Source organism: Dendrobates tinctorius, unplaced genomic scaffold (assembly GCF_039654945.1).
Source record: "Dendrobates tinctorius isolate UK_male_01 unplaced genomic scaffold, ASM3965494v1 ptg000155l, whole genome shotgun sequence".
NCBI lineage: Eukaryota > Metazoa > Chordata > Amphibia > Anura > Dendrobatidae > Dendrobates > Dendrobates tinctorius.
In genome coordinates this window covers 14,223,984-14,244,410 of record NW_027361822.1, presented here as the reverse complement: position 1 = coordinate 14,244,410, position 20,427 = coordinate 14,223,984, and the positions used below count along the sequence as shown (strand labels likewise).

General features: G+C 45.4%; 1 protein-coding gene across 4 annotated transcripts in view; it reads right to left on the bottom strand.

Annotated features, from left to right (window-relative positions):
- Positions 1–20,427, bottom strand: part of LOC141051062 (uncharacterized) — a 92,837-nt gene that overhangs the window by 48,022 nt on the left and 24,388 nt on the right. For 2 of the 4 annotated variants that reach the window (XM_073547895.1, XM_073547896.1), the window contains exon 7: positions 8,437–10,111. In XM_073547895.1, coding sequence (XP_073403996.1) covers positions 8,937–10,111 — 1,175 coding nt within the window. In that variant the 3' untranslated portion in view covers positions 8,437–8,936. Of the gene's footprint in view, positions 1–8,436; positions 10,112–20,427 lie in introns of those variants that run through there. The other 2 variants (XM_073547898.1, XM_073547897.1) reach the window with 2 other exon arrangements.

Below are 20,427 nucleotides of genomic sequence, written 5' to 3'. Positions count from 1 at the left end.
GCCTTCCCTGCATGCTATGCGCATGCGCCATAGGCCGCGGCCGCGCCTCCTTCCTGCTCCTTATGCTCCGGCTGTGCCCTGACCCGGAAGCACCTTTGGACCAATGGCTGACCAGACGGGGCCATATCAGGCCGCTTCCCCCTGAGGGAGGCGCCTGATCGTTGTGTTTCCTGACACTCTGGCCTCGCTCCATCGTGCACACTCTGCTCCTGCAGTTCCTGTCTCGGCTGCTCCTCACAGCAGCTTCTCAGTCCTGCTACCCGTGTTCCTGGTTACCTACTCCAGTCCTGCCTTCAGTGTTCCTGTCGTCCTACTCCAGTCCTGCCTTGTGTTCCTGCTGTCCTACTCCAGTCCTGCCTTCAGTGTTCCTGCCGTCCTACTCCAGTCCTGTCTTCAGTGTTCCTGCCGTCCTACTCCAGTCCTGTCTTCAGTGCTCCTGCCGTCCTACTCCAGTCTCAGTCTTACTCCGGTCCATCCTGAGCCGCCCCTCTCGGTACCGGCTACCGTGGTACTCGAACCCCTGGGCCTGCTCCTAACGGTCCCTGTATAGGGGTCGGTTCCACCTGGCAGCTCGCCCGGGGTCCCTCGGTGCCACGGCCCAGAGGGTCCACTCTCGGAGCTCCCGCTCCTGACCACCCACGCTAACAAACAGCCTGTTGCAAATGGAATAGTGTTCCCTTTATTTTTTTGAGCAGTATATATATATATATATATATATATATATATATATATAAACAAATCTCAGTTTTAATAGGAAAATGTTTAATTCTAAAAAAAAACAAGCACAAAAACAACACATTTGGTATTGCAACATCCATAATGACTTTACTATAAAACTGCCTCATTTTTAATTGTGCACAGTAATTGCCTTGAAAAATATGAAAAACTCTAGTACAATTAGTTTCTGTTCATCTTGCCTCATAAAAAAAATATACAGTTATCAAAAAGTCATATTGATCTCAAAGTGGTTGTCACGACTCCCCTGTCCCTAACACTAGGGGCGCCCTAGCTTGCAATGTTCCCAGATTACTTCTTATGAAGAAGACGCTGAGGCCACATGCTTTGCATTAGCTCCTGATTTGGCTCTCAGTATGTACTATCTTCCACCCAGAGAAGATGGGAGTAGTAGCGTACCTAATACACCAACCGGACAAACAAGGTGGTACAAACAGGGGTAAGGAAAAATACCAAACATAGAAATATACTCACACATACAACAGAAGAATGTATCAGGGAGGGGAGTGAAGGATGAGGTTAAACCAAAGTAGGAGAAGAACGGGAAATATCACACACTCAAAACTTAGCAACAGTCACAGATAAATCCACCAAATGCTTTCTCCAATAATAACCAACAACAATCTCCAGTCGTGCAGCATAAGCTACTCTGACAAAGAGTACTAGCCAGGCCCAAGATTACATAGGAGATGGGAGTGGCTTACAGTGGGCAGCTGAGAGCCTTAATGCAGGAACACTTCCAAAGGCTCTCAACTGAGCAGATTAACCCCTGCACTGCCAAAATAAATTTACACCGTGTATTAAGAGGGTGAATTGCTTCTAATCAGAGCAGGAGTAGGAGAAATCAGAACCTGTGGTCTTCTGACTTCTCTATATCGCGGTAAACCCATGACATTGGTAACATTAAAATCTACAGCTCGTTAAATAAAAAAATTAAATTATTTTCTTGTGCAATAGTAGCATGATGCCAAAAAAATAAATGTTTTTGAAAGTATATTTATTGTTCAAATAATAAAATATCAATTAAACTGTATAAATTGGCTATCTCAGTATTTGAACTGCCCACAGAAAAAAGTCAACAAATTGTGCGTGGCACTGTGACTAGCGTGAAATTTAAAACTCAAGAAAACAGTGACAGAACTGCTGTTTTGTTTATATTCCCTCCCGTAAACTTAATAAAAACTTGTTAAAGGGAACTTGTCCTGTAAAAAAATAAAATTAACTAGTACATAGGGGGTTAGTCATCAGACTAATAGCTTTCTAAAGCTTCTGGTCTACCACACAAAGCTCAGCTACAAAGAGGAAATAATGTTTATTTGTTCCAGCAGGCTCTGGCTTGGTTAGGGACGGCGGAACGCACTAAATAATAAATAATAGAAAGTGCATTCACCGCCCGGGGTCCACCGTGCAGAGGTGTTACACTGCTGCTATGTAATGGCAGTCGCTCGATATGGCGGTATTGCGCACGCGGGTTGAATGTCACCCGGTGTGCGCTGGGCGGACTCTGTTAATTCACAGAGACGCCGAAGCGTTTAACACAAATGCTGAGCCTGTTGAACTCACAGGTCTCAGCGGAATGCATGCACAGTATATGGTCACAGGACATGGGCCCAAGACACAGGGTCAGCATCCCTCTAGACCTACCGTGCGTGCAGTGTCGCAACCGCGGACGCCAATAAGTACTGCTGACTGCAGCGCGGAGGCAGACACTGCCGCAGGATGACAATGCACGGTAGCAGGCACACTGTCGGACGCTAGTACTGTGGCTGATATGCACTGTGGCCTGTAGCTTGCCACTGACTGGCGCTGACTCTATCACTAGTTCCCTATCCACACACGTAATATCAGAGGGAGGGGAATCTTAATGAGTCATTTGTAAGTCAATGCATCCATCATCATTCACACAGGTAGCAACTAGAGTCTATATTAGCGCATGGCCAAGCGGCCATGCAAACCTTTTATAGCCGGGACCTTCCGGAAGCTTCCAGATCCCTGACATAGACCAATCATATCTGGAGAAGGACCTGTGCATGTGACTCTCAATCTCCAATGGGAGATCATCTCGTGAGCATGCTCAGTGGAGCGATGGAAGGACTTAGCCTCTGGAGTGGCTTGCTGCTGAGCAGCCTGCGTTGCCATTGCTGGCCCAGAGGTGGCAGCAAAACCAGACCTATAGAGCTGGTCTGAGGAGAGCGTCGGGAACGACGGGACTACTGAGCAGGCTCCTCTGCGGTCAATGGAGATTGGGAGACTGCTGAATGTGAGGCTCTGGATCCTTGCTGTGCAGTTGCAGGAACCCGATGCCTAACATTAACCCCCCCAGGGCCCCCTCCCTTCTCAGCCTCGCTATGCTCAAATGCCGGGATAAGGAGTGGGGCGTGGATGTTCTCCACTGGTTCCCAGGTCAGGGTCTCAGGACCATGACCCTTCCAATCCACCAAATAAAACTTTTTGCCATGCACCACCCTGCGTCCCACAATGGCGTTAACCTCAAACTCGTCCAAAGACAAGTCTGATGTCCCGGCAGATGACTCGGAAAACCGGGACATGTGAACAGGTTTGAGGAGGGACACGTGGAAGACGCCAGAGATGGACAAGTGTGGTGGAAGAGCTAGACGGTAGACCACCGAGCTGATCCGCTCGAGGATTTTGAAGGGACCAATGTATCGTGGCGCAAACTTGGTGGACTCGGCCCGCAGCCTGATATTTCGGGCAGAAAGCCTCACCAAGTCGCCAGGGGCAAAAGTTGGAGTGGGGCGCCGATGTGTGTTGGCAGACGCCCTCATTCTCTCCCTAGAGGCTCGAATGGCATCCTGGGTGCAATCCCAAATGTCGCGAGCCTCCACTGCCCAGTCTGCCACCCTAGAATCAGTGGAAGACACTGGCATCGGGACGGGGATGCGCGGATGCTGGCCGTAATTAAGAAGGAACGGAGTCTGACCAGTGGAATCAGCCACTGCATTATTCAGGGCAAATTTGGCCCATGGTAGTAAGGATGCCCAATCATCCTGCCTGGCCGAAACAAAATGTCGCAGGTACGTGACCAGAGTTTTGTTAGCTCTCTCAACCAACCCGTTCGTCTCGGGATGATAGGCGGAGGACAAGTTTAGCTCGATACTTAGTAGGCTGCAGAGCTCCCTCCAAAACAGAGGTGCAAATTGGGGACCTTGGTCACTAACTATTTTGTCTGGCATGCCGTGCAAACGAAATACGTGCTTTATGAACAGTGCGGTGAGACCTCGAGCGGAAGGCAGCCGCACGGTTGGCACCAGATGCACCATTATAGAAAAATGATCGGTGACCACCGAGGTGACCGTGCTGCCACCGGACTTGGGCAGGCCGACCACAAAATCCATGCCAACCGTCTCCCAAGGTCTGTCTGCCACCGGCAGAGGATACAGTAACCCAGCCGACCTCTGCCTAGAGGACCTGTTCCGAGCACAAGAGACGCATACCTGAATGTATTCTTTTGTGTCTCAAGCCATGTGTGGCCACCAATAAGACCTTGCCAGGAGTTCTGTGGTCCGCTTATTGCCAAAGTGACCACCCACCCAGGACGCGTGTGCCCACGCAAGAACCTCTGGCCGCAGACGAGGAGGGACAAAGGTTTTGCCTGGCGGCACTGACTCGATAGCAACCGGGGCTACGGTCCTCAGACTCTCAGTGGGGACGATTAGCCGAGGCTCAGCCTCCTCCTCCGCCGAGACCACCGAGCGAGAGAGAGCGTCAGCACGGACGTTCTTCTGACCGGATAGATAGTGCAAGGTGAAGTGGAAGCGGGAGAAGAGCGACCACTTAGCTTGACGAGAGTTCAAGCTTCATGTTTAATTGTCAGCAGCGACTAAATAGACATAGAAGCGTGATAGTTGCGATGATGGCGTCATCGCCGCTCACCATCTTTGTGGAGTACCACACAGATGTCAGACCTCCGTGCCCACTCTTCAGTTGTTATGTGCGGAGACTGACCAGAATACCAACGGGCGTGTTGGAGCTGGTATTCCACAACTGGCCTCTGCTGCTCACAAATGCTTGCCAGCATGTGCAGTGTGGAGTTCCAGGACAGTGGTGATGTTGCAAATTATTCAGTGAGCAGGCACTTGCATGCTCTCCTGTAGCACTTCCAGAGTGGCGGCAGCTGTAGTTGAATTGCGGAAATTGGCGCTGACGCAGCGTACCTTGGCCAGAATCTCTGGCAAATCTGGATAGGTTTTCAGTAGATGTGTGAGCTTGCCAAGCTTCACAGCAGCCACCAGGTTATGGCCATTATCACATACGACCATGACTGGTTGGTTGAAGGTTCAGCGGGGAGAGCCTCAGATCTGTCTGGTCTGTTATTCATTTCAATAACTGCAGCAGTGTGCAGTTTGTCTCCTAGACCAATTAGATTTAGCAGAGCCTGTTGCCGCTTCGCTGAGGCAGTGCTGCAGAGATTCCGGCTCATTAGGACGACGTGCTCTGAGATAACACATCGGAGATGGAGGATGAAAAGGAGCAGGAGGTGGTCCAGGAACTGGTGTAGGAAACCCTAAAAGAAGTAGGGCCAGCAATCCTCGGGGTCAGTAGCACATGTGCCATGCCAAGGTGGGACTCAGCCCCGGCCTCCACAATGTTCACCTAGTATGCCGTCAGGGAAATGTAGCATCACTGGTCACAAGCACTTGTCCATGTGTTGATCGTTAAGATGACAATTCCATTAACCGCGTTGGTAACGGCAAGGGTGATGTTCCTGGACACGTACTGGAGCAAGGCATGGATGCAACACTGGGACAAATAGGGGTGGCTGAGGACCGAGTCCCGGTCGACCAAATTTGTACACCTGTAGCAGCCAAATTTTTGTTCTTATTTCAAACCAACAAAATTTCACACAAAGTTCTACAGTATACATGACAATAGTCAGTTTTTGACCAACCAAATTTGTACACCTGTAGCAGGCCAATTTTGTTTTTTTTTCACCGATGAAATTTCACAAAAACCAAGATTTACACAAAGCAATTAATAATCTATCTTAAACCCCCCCCCCCAAAAAAAAAAAGAATGTGGTCACGTGCAGCAGGTATATATTTAGAAACAGACTGCAAAGCTGTAAGCCCTGCCTAGAGGTTATATCAACTCACTCTGCCTGCTCCTGCAACTGTCCCTCTCTAGGTTAAATAGTGTATCTGATACAACCACCAGAGCACAAGATTAGCTCTTTGAAGATCTGTTACTATGATGGTTCAGCATCAGCACCAGTATCAATACTAGAGGACTCTGGACATCCAGTCTCTCCCTCCAATAAGAACTGTAACTGAGTTGTGCAATCATGCCAGAGTGCCTGTTCTTTAATAACCCCTGATGATGTAATATGGTCAGCCAATCACAGTAATGCCACTACCAAGATGGCTACTACATAACAATTGGTGACAGGCAATCCTTGCACGTTTACAGTCTGAGTAAAAGGCGCCAAACATGCGGGGCAGGTATTTGAGCTTCAAATCCAAGCCACAGCTAATGCTCACCGAGTGCAGAGCACCCAGATACTCAAGTGATATCCAAGTATCAAAGAGCACATTCGTTCATCTCTACTCACCATACTTTCTGGTCCTATCAAGACCTACTTCTTTGCTCTACTTTTTGCTCCTCACAGAATTCTCTCCAAGATTTCTACAAGGCTTGCCGTACACTCTGGTTTTTGCTAACCCAAAAAAACAGATTCCCACTTTTGGAACCTATTAAAAGCACTCTGAAAACCCACCTCTTCTAGTAAGCCTACTGTCATGATCCAAGGTGGATCTGACAGTTTAAATGCACAAAGTGAACTTTTTTTCCTTTGGCTTGGTGCCAAAGAGGGTTGATTGTCCCCGGTGGCCATTAGAATTATTGCACGTGGTGTCGTTCATTCTAAGTTGCCCCGGTGGTGGTGAGCGGGAGTGCACTTTAGTTTCTTTGGTTTAATTTGCACTTAATTACAAATCAGGTGTTAGGCTCTATAAAAGGGAGCCAGGTGGGTTCAATCACGGTTGGTGATATTGTGTTCGCCATTTGGGAAGCAAGCCTGGGTGAGGAAGGAGCTGAACATGAGTCCTGCGCAGCCCAGCCAGAGGGGACGAGTGGCAGCTATGTGGTCTGCAAGAAGGGCTGGCATGGCGTGGTGGAGTCACAGTTTATGGTGTCGGCAGGAAGTGCTTGCATGGCTTGGTGGAGTGATGACGATGGTGAGAGTTGCACTCAGCATGCTGGACTTGGTTGCTGAAAACTGGACTCAAGCATGCTGGACTTTTTGGCAGAAGTTGGACTCATCTTTGGGACTCTGTTTACTGGGCAGCTGCAATTGGTGGTGGACTCTGCTCCAAGGCTGCACTATGGTGAAGGATCCAGTTATGGTGATGGATCCGGGTGAAGATGCACACAGGTGGTGGGCTCTGTTGCTAGGAGCGTACGCAACAGAGCAAAGCTAAGTGGTGTTCCCCCTGCATTGTCATTTTTCCCTTGTGTGTGTTTAGTGCAGTGGTGGGATTAGTTTCCGCACCGACCAATTCCCTAGTGAGGGTTTAGGGTCAGGGCGAGTCAGGGTTTTAAGGTTCCTGTGCGTCGCCCGGTGCAGAACCAGCATAGGGAACGTTAGGAGTGCAGGGACTGTGGCTCAGTGGAGTGCAGGAGGTCTCCATGTCCCCATTTCCTATCGCAGGGCCCACCATTGTTAATGTTACCAGGGTTCCCCTTTTATTATTTAAATTCGCCTTACTGGAGGCGGGGTTTCCAGACTACTTTATATATATGTGTAATATCTAAATTCGCCAGTTGGAGGCGGTGTATCCAGCTGCACGTTTTATTATTTAAATTCGCCCCACTGGAGGCGGTGTATCCAGGGGCACGGGTGTCTTATGGGTTCGCCTTGCGGTACTCGCTGCGTCCAGACACACGTGACCGTGACACCTACAACATCCCAGTAACCACCATACTGCGATATTATCAACTTCTACCCACCCTCTTCTATGTATATTGGTGTTTCGTTCTACTTTTGGTACCTCATTAAGTATTATTAAAGGGGATATCCGAGACTTTATTTACAAAAAAACAAAAATAATAACCAAGCACTAACAGGCAGGTAGTTGCTACTTACCTGCCTGTTGTGCACGGCCCCGTTATTCCCCGGCACAGAGTGATCACAGACCGCCTCTGTCGGGGATTTAGAAGCCTCTGCCAACATCTCGTCTACAGAGCAAAGGCCTCTTTTCTAGTCTGGTATGTAGACGGGCAGGACTTTCTGATTGACAGGTAGATCCTTGCTGCATAACTGGAGGAGCCAGCTGTCAATCAGAATGACCTCAGAAGTCCCAGCCCATTGAGTCAGCAGAGGCAGCTGAATCCCCAGCATGAGAAGGTGACCGCTCTGTGCTGGAGAAGAACGGAGCAGGGAACATTGGAAGGTAAGTTGCACTTACCTGCCTGTTAATGCTTAGATAAACTTTTTGTAAAGTCCTAGATACCCCCTTTAACTGATTGTTACATAGCGTAAACCCTTTTTTGCATTTTGTAATTAAGAGTGCTATAGAACAAATGCATTGTTATGCAAGAACATTTCTCTATCAGGTAAAACTATAATGAAGAAATAGATAGAACTCTATCTGTAGCCTGAATTTAAAGGCACAGTATGGTTAATATAATTAACGTCTATAAAATAATTATTTTCAAGAGAATAAATGACCTAAAAACTCTGTGTGGAATCTACTGTGTAATTTTCATGTTATTGTTTATACACAACATTGCCAACAGCTCTCCGAAAACTCTTCACAATGATAACATGAAAATAATTAAGAGAAGCTCAAACATAAGAACATACTGCAAACATATATTAATGATTGATATCAAGTTTTGAGATTCACACAAATGTATAAACAAACCTTTGAAAAAGCTTGATTGTGAAACGTGTATCGGAGTTAGAGTGATGGTCTGTTTTTTTTTAGCACTTTCTATGTCCCAGTCTGGTCTATAATATTCTTCTTTATGCACTTTTGAGCCACTGGATTTTGCACTTTATTTTTCTAACTTATGTGCCTTTCTGCATCATGCTTTCATCCTTAATCCATCTGCAATTTTGCAATCTTTTTTATCTCCTGTGAATGTGCTTTTATAAAAAAAAAAAAATTATGAAGACTAGTCTACTTTCCGAAAATACAAATGGCTTCTCTCCTGTGTTAATGTATAAAACATTTCCCACATTATGAACATAAAAATGGCTCCTCCCCTGTATGAATTCTCTGATGTTCAATAATCTGCGATTTCCTGTTAAAATGTTCTCCACATTCAGAACATGAATATGGCTTTTCACCTCTGTGAGTTCTCTGATGTCGAATAAGATGTGAATTACTGTTAAAACATTTTCCACAGTCAGAACATAAATATGGCTTCTCACCTGTGTGAGTTTTCTGATGTCTAATAAGATGTGATTTCCTGTAAAAACATTTTCCACACTCAGAGCATGAATATGGCTTCTCACCAGTGTGAATTCTCTGATGTCTTTTAAGAAGTGATTTCCTGTAAAAACATTTTCCACACTCAGAACATGAATATGGCTTCTCCCCTGTGTGAATACTCTCATGTTTAACAAGACTTGATTTGTTGTTAAAACATATCCCACATTCTGAACATGAAAATGGCTTCTCTCCTGTGTGATTTCTCTGATGTATAATAAGATTTGATTTATTGTGAAAACATTTCCCACATTCAGAACATGAAAATGGCCTCTCTCCTGTGTGACTTCTCAGATGTATAGTAAGATTTGATTTGTTATTAAAATATTTCCCACATTCTGAACATGAAAATGGCTTCTCCCCTGTGTGAGTTTGTTGATGTCTTATAAGATTTGATTTCCTGTTGAAACATTTTCCACATTCAGGACATGAATATGGCTTCTCACCTGTGTGACTTCTTTGATGTGCAATAAGATTTGATTTCTTCGTAAACCCTTTTCCACATTCTGAACACTCCCCTGTGTGAATTCTCTTATGTTTAACAAGACTTGATTTTTTGTTAAAACATTTCCCACATTCTGAACATGAATATGGCTTCTCCCCTGTGCAAATTCTCTGATGTGTAGCAAGATGTAATGTAACAGTATAACTTTTCTCACATTCTAAATATGAAAACTGATTTTCGACTGTATGAGATGATAGCTCGACATCTCTCCTGTGATGTTTGCTCTGCTTAACATTCTGTGACAAATCAGAATATAGAACCTGTTGAAAAGTATCAGATGACAGGTCTTTGCTGTTAAGGGTTGTCTGTATAGCTGGAATAATGGCTTTCTCTTCATATGTATGTTGTGTGATCCCATGATCATCTGTTTTAAAATCTGATGACTTCACATGGTCGTCTGAGTTTCTGATACAGTCTTCTGCCAAAAATAAAAATTGATTGTTTATTTAATAATATTACTATATAGTTATATTGATTTATTGTGTCTCTGTATAAATTTTAGCAAACAAATTGCACTACCAGAGATGCAAAATATCTGTCCACGAAGGTAAAAACAGTCAAAATATTTAAAATAGTTAAACGTATACTATTACAACAACATAACATATAAACACATAACTAACAATCAAAAGGTATACTGGGCCTAGAAAGATATTACTATAAGTAAAAAAAAAAAAAAAAAAAAAAAAAATGAATGCCGCATCCCTCGCCCCATTCATTACACACATGCAAGGGAGCTTGATTTGGAGTTTATTTTTGCTCGTATTACTGGCGCATTATTTGCTTTATACCATTCAGTCTAGTGGCACATATAAGTTATGGCTAAAGCCGGGCTTTTTTTTATTTCAGCTTAGTTCAGCGCATTTATAAGCTATGGCTGTAGCCGAGCTTTAATGATTTCAGCCTTGTTAAGCGCATTTAATAGTGCACTGTGTCCTATTTCTGCATGGTATTTTATGGTTGCAGAATCTGCTTATATTTTTCTCTACCTGTTGCTCGTATATTATGTGTTTAAAGGGATGATTAGCCATTTTTGTGTCCCACAATGGAGGTTGCCTTGTTTGTTCATTAGGTGTTTTTAAATTTTTGCATAATAAAAATTATTTTTAGAATAGTTTTTTGGAATTGTGCTTTTTCTGTTCACCAGTTGTGACTATCATGGTGTAATGTACAAATGACAGAAAAAACTGACGGCACATCTAGAACTAGTCTGAATAGGTGCATACCAAAAAACAGCTTGCATATCAAAATAAGGAAATGGTTGCACTCAATTGCATTAAGGCATATCAAATATGAAATATATGAAGTACTAATAGCATAATGGTTTTTGTAATTTAGAAAAAACATATGAGATACTTAACACAAAATTTGGCCAAAAGATGTGAGCCCATTCACCAACGTCAAGGTGATCTCATTGAACGAGTCCCTATTCTAACTGCCCTGTCCCTATTCTAACTGCCTAGTGTGAACTAACCTCTGGCTAATAACATGGTAAAGCCAGAGGTTTAAAGCGCTGTAAAGCGCTGCGGAATATGTTAGCGCTATATAAAAATAAAGATTATTATTATTATATATATACTGTATATATATATAATAATAATAATAATCTTTATTTTTATATAGCGCTAACATATTCCGCAGCGCTTTACAGTTTGCACACATTTCATCACTGTCCCCCCCGATGGGGCTCACAATCTGAATTCCCTATCAGTATGTCTTTGGAGTGTGGGAGGAAACCGGAGTGCCCGGAGGAAACCCACGCAAACACGGGGAGAACATACAAACTCCTTGCAGATGTTGTCCTTGGTGGGATTCGAACCCAGGACCCCAGCGCTGCAAGGCTGCAGCGCTAACCACTGAGCCACCGTGCTGCCCTATGAAATATATGAAGTACTAATAGCATAATGGTTTTTGTAATTTAGAAAAAACATATATATATATATATATAGTGACAGAGTCACTGGTGAAGTGATGGAGGGGAGATACGTGTCACTGAGAATGATTGCGTCAGTGATGTAAAACCAGAATAGTTTCCTCCAGCACAGTGCGTGTTGGGATGGTATATATAAAGTTATATAATGGGCTGGTTTTCGTGGACATTCAGAGAGCGGAAGGGAGAACGTCCACGTATCTCCTCGTGAAAAACTGCCAGGACCCGTGTGATGTCAGATTCATGTGATCAGTCACATGATGAAGGAGTCACAAAGTCTGAGCTTAAATGGCTGACTGGCAGAGCTTCCAGTTTTCAGTGGTTCCTGGAGAGATAGGACTCCAGGGAGCTGTGTGCCCTAACTAAACCGGGCGCATTGCTGTCTGCTAGAGGTCTGATCCCGCTAGGAAAAAGGACTGTGTTTTCTTTCTTCTGTTTCTTTGTTTTGCCCGGAGGACTGTGTTTACTTTTGAGCTTGGTTTATGCTGTTACAATAAACCAAGCACTTTCTTAAAGTGACGGTGTTCCAGATATACCTCTGTGTCCAGCTGAGTGAGGCGCTCTACCACAGGTGGTGTTAGAAGGGCGGGCAATTTCCCAGCGAACACGTATGACAGCCACAAGCAGGAGTAGATGTCAGGTAAGATCTGTTACAAGTCCAGCAGCAACAACAGCTACAGCATCAGAAGAAATTACAGCAGTAGCAGATGGCACAGCAAGAGACCAGTAAGTTGCTTATACAACAAATGCAGCAGCAGCATCAGGAACTTCAGCAGCAGTCTGACTTACTGAAGCGGTTCGTGGAAAGCCGTCAGCCCCACCCCCAAGTTCAGGTGACCACACATACGTCCGGAAGACGGTAAGACGAGCCATGCAAAAAGTGACCCCGGGGGATGATGTGGAGGCTTTTCTGACTGTGTTTTGGCTGGTAGCAAAGAGTGAGAAGCTACCGCTAGAGCAGTGGGCAGAGGTGCTGGCCCCTTATTTGACTGGTGAGCCCCAGAAGGCCTATTATGATTTGGCTTTACAGGATGCGCAGGAGTATGCCAAGTTAAAGACTGAAATTTTGGCACACGCAGAAGTGACTGTCAGAGTACAAAGGGTTCACCACTGGGCGTATTGTCGGGACAAACTACCTCGATCCCAAATGTTCGACCTACTTCATCTGGTGCAAAAATAACTGCAGTTGGATTCCTCCACCCCAGCCCAGAGGTTTGAGCGCGTTGTCATGGACCAGTTCGTGCACTCCCTTCCTAGGCCAGTGCAGACCTGGGTTGTGCAGGGAGATTCCCAAAATGCAGACGAACTGGAAGGCCTAGTGGAACGGTTCCAGGCGGTTGAGAGGTCCCTAAGGAAGCCAAGGGGTGGGACATCCTCATACTGGAGTACCCAGCGAGAACCTGAGCCCCAAAAGAGGGGTAGTAAAGCCAACACTGGGGGGGAAGTCCTAGATCCCAAGGGGTCACTGAGGGGTTGTCAAAGGCCACGTGTAAAGACTTGCTTTGCTAGAGGTGTCGCAGTCCTGGATATATAGCCGCCCATTGCCCTTTGTCCTCCAAAGAGATGGACTGTAGCCTCGGAAGGTGCTGCTCCTGCTATGCCTACCCTGACTGTCGACTATAAGGTCCACCAACCAGGGAGAAGGAAGCTGTACCAAGTGTACCATGTTAACCTGCTAAAAACGTGACGAGACAGGGATCCGGTAGAAGCACAGTGAAAAGGAACCAATCCTGAACCCAAGTACTTTCTTAAAGAGACAGTGTTGTGTTCCGATATACCTCTGTGTCCACAGACTGTCCATGAGTTGGCGGATGCTTTAGTCCAGGTCTGGGAGAAGATCTCTCATGACAACATCCGACGACTCATTAGGAGCATGCCAAGCATCATTTCCTTGTTTTGAGGCATTTCCACTGAAGTTAGATCAGCCTGTAATTTGATTTTCCACTTTGATTTTGAGTATCCTTCCAAATCCAGACCTCCATGAGATATTAATTTTGATTTACATTGATCATTTTTATGTTTTCTTGTTCTCAACGCATGCCACTATGTAATGAATAAAGATTTGCAGCTGCGATATTTCATTCAGTAATATCTAAGATGTGGTATTTTAGTGTTCACTTTATTATTTTTTGAGCAGTGTATATACTGTAACAGGCAAATATATATATATATATATATATATATATATATATATATATCACACACACATACACACACACTATAAAAATTACTATGTCCTATTAAATGAATGGATGTTCCATTAAAGTCCTATATTTCACAGTAAGAAGTATAAATGCCTATTATTTGCCAGAGTTCTATATAAGGTTTAACCCCTGTGTCATTTGGTAATATAATCCAACAGCAACTTAACCAAGCCTAACCAACAGCAACTAATCCAACAGGAACTAATCAAATATCTCCGAGAGCTGCTACTGCGCAGGCGGCGCCATCGTGGAGGAGGAACTTTATTATTCTTCTCCAGCAAGATGGCGCCACCAGCGCCTGCGCAATAGCAGTTATCCAATCACCTCTATATTTACGCCAATAGCTGCTACTGCGCAGGCGCCATTTTAAAATTGATTTTTTTTTTTGCACTATCTGAATAATCTCAAGCATAGTTATTATTAGGACAGTAAACATGCAATTATGCTGCAGCGCAGGTACCACGGTTGGCATCTAGCTAGCTGAAGCTTCCCAGGTATTTATTTCAACTAACCATCTGCATTCCTATCGAACGGGTCCTACAGGATAACCAAGTCTTCAAAGGATAAGGTAATCTCTTAGATAATTTGGCTGCTGCAATATCGATTTTTGAAATTCTATCCCATAATGTTGCTTCCTCTTCCTCAAGAGGGTACTTCATTTGCAAGGATGAGGGTAGTGAGCCTTTCTGCTCTGCTTTCTTCCCCCATTTACTCTTTATGAGAATTTGAATTTTCTTATTTACGCCTTTTCCTCTGTTCCAGTTCTCGAAACATGACATCTGTGCTGTTCAGCTAATCGTCTACAAAGGCTTTCAGCCATTTCATTTTCGGCACATTTGCCTAATGTTATATGTCTTGATTTATTCATTTATGCTATAGGGATATGATGGTTACAGTGTTTCTTGTCCTTTGCTGCCATCTACTGGCCATAGTTATATGCTTTCCTGTTCTGAAGCTGTAATTCCCACAATGCCTCTCATTCTGTAACGACTCCTATATTTTTCCTTACATCCTTTCTGCTGGTCAGAGCTATCTTGGCAGAAGCATACATCAGGACTGAAAAGAGAATTTTCCTACTACCTCTACACTCCGTATTCTAAATCATCTTCATCCCTTCATCTTCTCGGACATCTTACCTCATCTCACCAAGGTACTGTGAATAAAATAAGCTAAAATCAATCACTGCATCGTCCTTCCAGGATTAATCATGTTCAGTTAGTCAAGCCTAGGAGGAGAGGGTAGTGAGTAACACTATCTGCAATGGCTTGTTCAGAGATCTGTGGTCACATCCCTCAGAAACATGTCCCCTATGTACATCAGCGTCAGAATAACATCCTCTATTCATTTAGGGGTTTTAGCATCCATAAGGCCCATAGTGGTCCTTATCACCTTAACCAGCCTGTCTGTATCTTCAGTAGGTAAGCATAGTCATCAGATGACAAAAAGGAAGAGAACCCAGATTTGTGTTCATTCTCTGGTTTAAGGAATTTGTCCAAATCAGATGATAATTCTCTAGGTCTCTTTTTATTCGCTTGTGGCACTTTCCGTAATCCATACAGAGGCATCAATTTTAGCCATACTCATATAATCTTATTAATGTTGTGGTCCGCATTACTTCCTCTTTTTATTTGGATACTTCTCTTCTGGGCCCCTCTTGGATTGTCTTTGCATTTTGCACTGTGGCTACCATTTAGCACCTTACTCTGCACACGACACTTTTCTTTATTGCACATTATTTACCCATTGCAGCGGCATCTCTATGGTGTTTATAAGCTTATTTATGATAACATTGATAATAGCTATTTTTCTCCACTAGGTTGCAATAATTTGATATTAGTGGTGTCCCCTGTGTTGTGCCCTATTGTTTTCCCACCTCCATTCTTTTATATATTTTTCTGTATTGTCAATAAAGCATATAATATTGGACTATTGGACACATTTCAGTTTTTCTTCTGTGTGTTTCATTTATTCCCGATTTGTCCTCTACTGTATACTGTCCGGGTGTGCACATATGGTGGTGTTATTCTTTTAAAGACTGTGATTTCATATGTGCACTCTGCCTTGAGGTTGTTTTTTAGTCCCAAACCTATTATTTGTACTATATTGTTTTCTGGCAGGAGGCAGAGCTGGCGTTCGGAGTCCAGAACCAACCCGAGGAAGGATTGTACTTTTTCCGGTGCTAGACTTGATTTGAGGGTATTTACCACCCAGCCTAGCTCCTTTAGGGTCAAAGTCACATCATCCACCTGTTTTACACAGTGACCTTCCAACCTCCCAATTATAAGGAAGTCGTCCAGGTACGGGATGATAACTATGTCCCGAGAATGAAGGTATGACATCACGTCCGCCATCACCTTGGCAAACACCCTTTGATCTATAGACAGACCGAATGGTAGGGTTGCATACTGGTAGTGCCTGACCTGTCCCTGGACATACAGGGCTACCCTTAGGAACTTTTGATGGTCCCGATGGATTGAGATGTGGTAATAGGCGTCTTTTAAGTCTATGACCGCCATGAAGCAGTCCTGGAACAACATCTTTATAGCCATGTTTACCGACTCCATCCTGAAGGGTTAATTCACTACCCACCGGATGAGCTTCCTCAGTGTCATGGTTTGAACAGGGTTCTTGCCCTGCACTCACAGGGTTAAGTGTTTGTGGCCTCTTTCTGGATCTGGGAGGGGTATTTATACTCACTCTTTACCAGGGTTCTCTGTCAGCTATACTGTTGTTCTGGTGTGTCTGATCCCTGGTGTGCGTGTATTCTGCGTTGCTTGTTTGCTTCCCGTGTATGACCCGGTTTGGTCCCACACTCTGTACTCCGTCTCTCGTTTTGGTACTATTGTCTTTTCTGGTTCTGACCTCCTGGCTTGGCTATCGTTACTCCGTTACAGTTTGTCCTTATTGTACCGTCTATTGCCCGTTCTGGTTTTCTGATCTATTGCTACGTCCTGACTATCCATTCTGTCTAACCCTTTGGTACTGTATTGCTATCTCGTGCTTTGACCAGGCTTGATCTGGTTTCTGTCTCTGTTTATGCCCCTTGGTAACATTGTCCTGTAGTTACCTTTCTAGGGGTTTCCCTGCAGCTCCTAGCTCTGTGGAGCTTAGGCCACGCCCCCAGCAGTCACGTGCTTCAGGTCCTGATAGTCTGAAGCACGCATCGTCTCCGCTGCTGCCCTGCTCCACAGGTAACTTTGAACACGGTTTTTGTACTCAGGACACACGCACTGGCTCAGTGAGCAAGTGCAGTGCGGTGTTCCTGACACTCAGGTTGACAATAGTTCTCCAAGAACCGTCTGGCTTTTGTATCAAAAAGAGGGAGGAATAAAATCCTCTTCCTTCCTCTTCCCTCGGAACTTCTTGTAGAACCTGTTTTTGCACCAGTCCCAAGACCTCAGCCTCCAGGGCTAGTTGTTCCCCTGGAGACTTCCTGCGGGGTGTTAACACAAAAGTCTGTCGGGGTGGACGGATGAAGTCTATCCTTAAGCCGTCCCTGATGACATTCAGTACCCAGCAACTGGGAGAGATGTTCACCCAGGCTGGGAGAAAGAGAGGGAGCCTCCCTCCTACCTCTGTCTTGACGTCATTGGGGGGTATTTTTTGATGATGTAGAGGGTCTTCTAAATATGTAACCATACCCCTTTCTGTCTTTGATGTTCCAGCTCTTCCTTTTCCCAAGTGGACGACCTCTATTAAATTTCCTCCTCTGAAAAGGTTTCCTGGACTCGCCTGGGAAATGAGGAAAACCCTTTTTATCCCCTACCTTTTCAAAGATATCCTCCAGCTTCTGCCCAAAGAGAAATTGACCATCACATGGAATGGAACAGAGTCTATTTTTAGAAGGCAAATCACCCAGACACCCTTTTAGCCACAAGGCGCATCTAATTGCATTGGATAGGCCTAGCGCTCTAGCTGCCAACCTTACTGAGTCTGCTGAGGAGTCTGCTAAGAAGGCTGCTGCTCCTTGCACCAGAGTCATATTGGCCAAGATCTTGTCCCTTGGAACCTTACTCTTCAGCTATTCCTCTATCTGTTGCAGCCAGATCATAAGAGAGCGGACAGTACACGTCCCGGCTATCGCCGGTTTCAGACCCCCTGCGGCTGCCTCCCAGGTGTTCCTCAAGAACCCATCTGCTTTTTTGTTTAATAGGTCTCTTAGCATGTTGGATTCCTCTAAAGGCAAGGACAACTTCTTAGAGGGCCTAGCTACTGCCCCATCAATTTTAAAAATCTTATCCCAACTCTCTGAGTCCTTCTCTTCAAATGGGTATCTTCTTTTGGAAGACGAGGACAGGCTACAAACCCTCTCTGGCATCTTCCATTCTTTCCCAATGAGCGCTTTAATCCTTGTATTGACAGGGAAGGTGCACTTCCTCATTTCCTCCAGGCCCCCGAACATAACATTCTCTAAGGATTTAGGCATTTTCTCCTCCTTTAGGCCCATTGTAGACCTGACTGCTTTAACCAGTCTATCCATGTCCTCGGTTGGAAAACACGGTCGGCCAGCTATATCGCTGTCCGAGGACGAGGAGTCGGAAGATTGGGAGGAGGAGCAGAAGGGAGACTGGGATTCCCCTTGATAATATCCACTAGATAGAGGGCCCTCAGAATCCGTGACAACCACATGGCTTTTCTTGTTCCCTTTTCTCAAGGCTGACTTTAAGGAACTTTTTACTTTTGCCCTGATTATGGCCCTAAGGCATGTGGCGAAGTCGGGGGTCTCTTCCCATATTGTTTTTTGTATACAGTCAGCGCAGAGATCCTTCTGCCACTGAACTGCCAGCGGGGCTTTACAAAGGGCACACTCCTTATTCTTTGTTTTGGCGCTAGCCTCCCTCGGTACCTGGTGATTAAGCAGAAAAAATGGCCGCCATTACCACAAGGGTGACATTCTCGTAAATCACTCACTACCCATTGTCCATCAGTCATCAAGGGTACCGGATTCGGAGGCTGATCAGGGGTACGAACAACGTCCCTCCTGGATACTGAGGTATCCTGCGACCTCCGTTCGGGATGGCTGCCATTCCTGCCACTCGAGCGGCTACTCCTCTTAGAACACTGGTGACCAGGCATAGAGCCTGCTGCTCCTGTAAAGGCTGCTACTGCACCGGCTGCCGTCCAACATAATCTTCCTTGGTGGAGTTTCGGACACGAGTGCCTCTTCTGTGGTCATGCCTCCTTTTAAGACAGATCCACTGTGATCACCACCTCCTCCGGTGCCACTGTATGCCCCTCCCCCCTCTGCCACCCCGCCGGGACGCATGCAGAATCCCCGCTCCCCAGACAGCATTTTCACCCTAGGCGCCGCCATCTTAGATCCGTTGGATAACCACCGATGTCAAGCATGCGCGCCCTTTCCCAGCACAATTCCAAAATTGCTGTTTTTTATTCATTCTGCCTCCCAAAAATTGAAATAGAAACCGATAAAAAAAATCATGTTCCCAAAAATGGTACCAATAAAAACGATAACTTGTCCAACAAAAAACAAGCCCTGACATAACTTTCTCTGCAGAAATATAGAAAAATTATAGCTCTCAAAATATGGTGATGAAGAAACTTGCCGGCGTTTATATTAGATCATGATTTATGCTGCACATAAGTATCTAATATATAAAGCTCAATGTGGGTGTGTGTGTGTGTGTGTGTGTGTATGTCCGGGATTGGCATCCGCACCGTCGCAGCTACAGCCACAAAATTTGGCACAGTCACACGTCTGGACCCCGAGAGTGTCCTAGGCTATTTTCATGACACCAGTGCTGGTGGACCGGCACTTCTGGGGTTAATGGTTTGATCTCAGTGCAGACTCTTACCTGCACACCTGGGACTTATTATGGTGGCCTCTCATTGGTTCTGGGAAAGCTTCCTATTGCCCCAGGAAGTTCCCATTCCCCGTCAGTTATACTTTCGCTCTTGGCATTGTGTGGTGACCCCTGAGTGTGTTTGTGCTGTGTTCTGGTAGCTTGATACTCGGTGTACGACTCGGTCTGTTCTCTGGATATTGCTTGTTGGATTCTGCTTGGTACCTTCTATGTCTGTTTGGTTTTGTCTTCTGCTTGGCCCCGACTATCCGTACTGTCTCATCCCTGGTACTTTACTGCTATCTCTGTGTATTACCTCCGTTTTGCCTGACTGAGTATTTCTGTATAGTGTCCTGCCATCTCTGAAAGCAGGATGCTAAGCCCCGCCCCTTGCAGTCACATGACCGTAGGTCCTTCACTGCTTGCTAAACTTCAGCGTCCACAGGTCCTGTGTATCTGTACTTTCCGGCTGTACCTGACCCCGGGCCCTCCTACAGTGTGGGCGAGTCCCTGCTCAGCGGAGGCTGCACGCCGGCGCTGGCAGGATCCTGACATTATAACTGACCGTTAAGTTTTTGGGGGTTTTTTGTGCAGAGAGTTATGGATCCCATACAGTCTCTGGCTGACCAGATGAAAAATCTGAGTCAGATGTTTCAGGGTTTATCTCTGGAGCAGCAAGCTCTGGCTCGTTCTCAGCAGCAGATTTCTGAGACAGTGCGAGGGGCTTTATCTGCTGGGTCTCCGGGGGCTGGGGCGAGGGATGTTGTTCTGGTGTCCCCAGAACCACCTGTTAAACTGC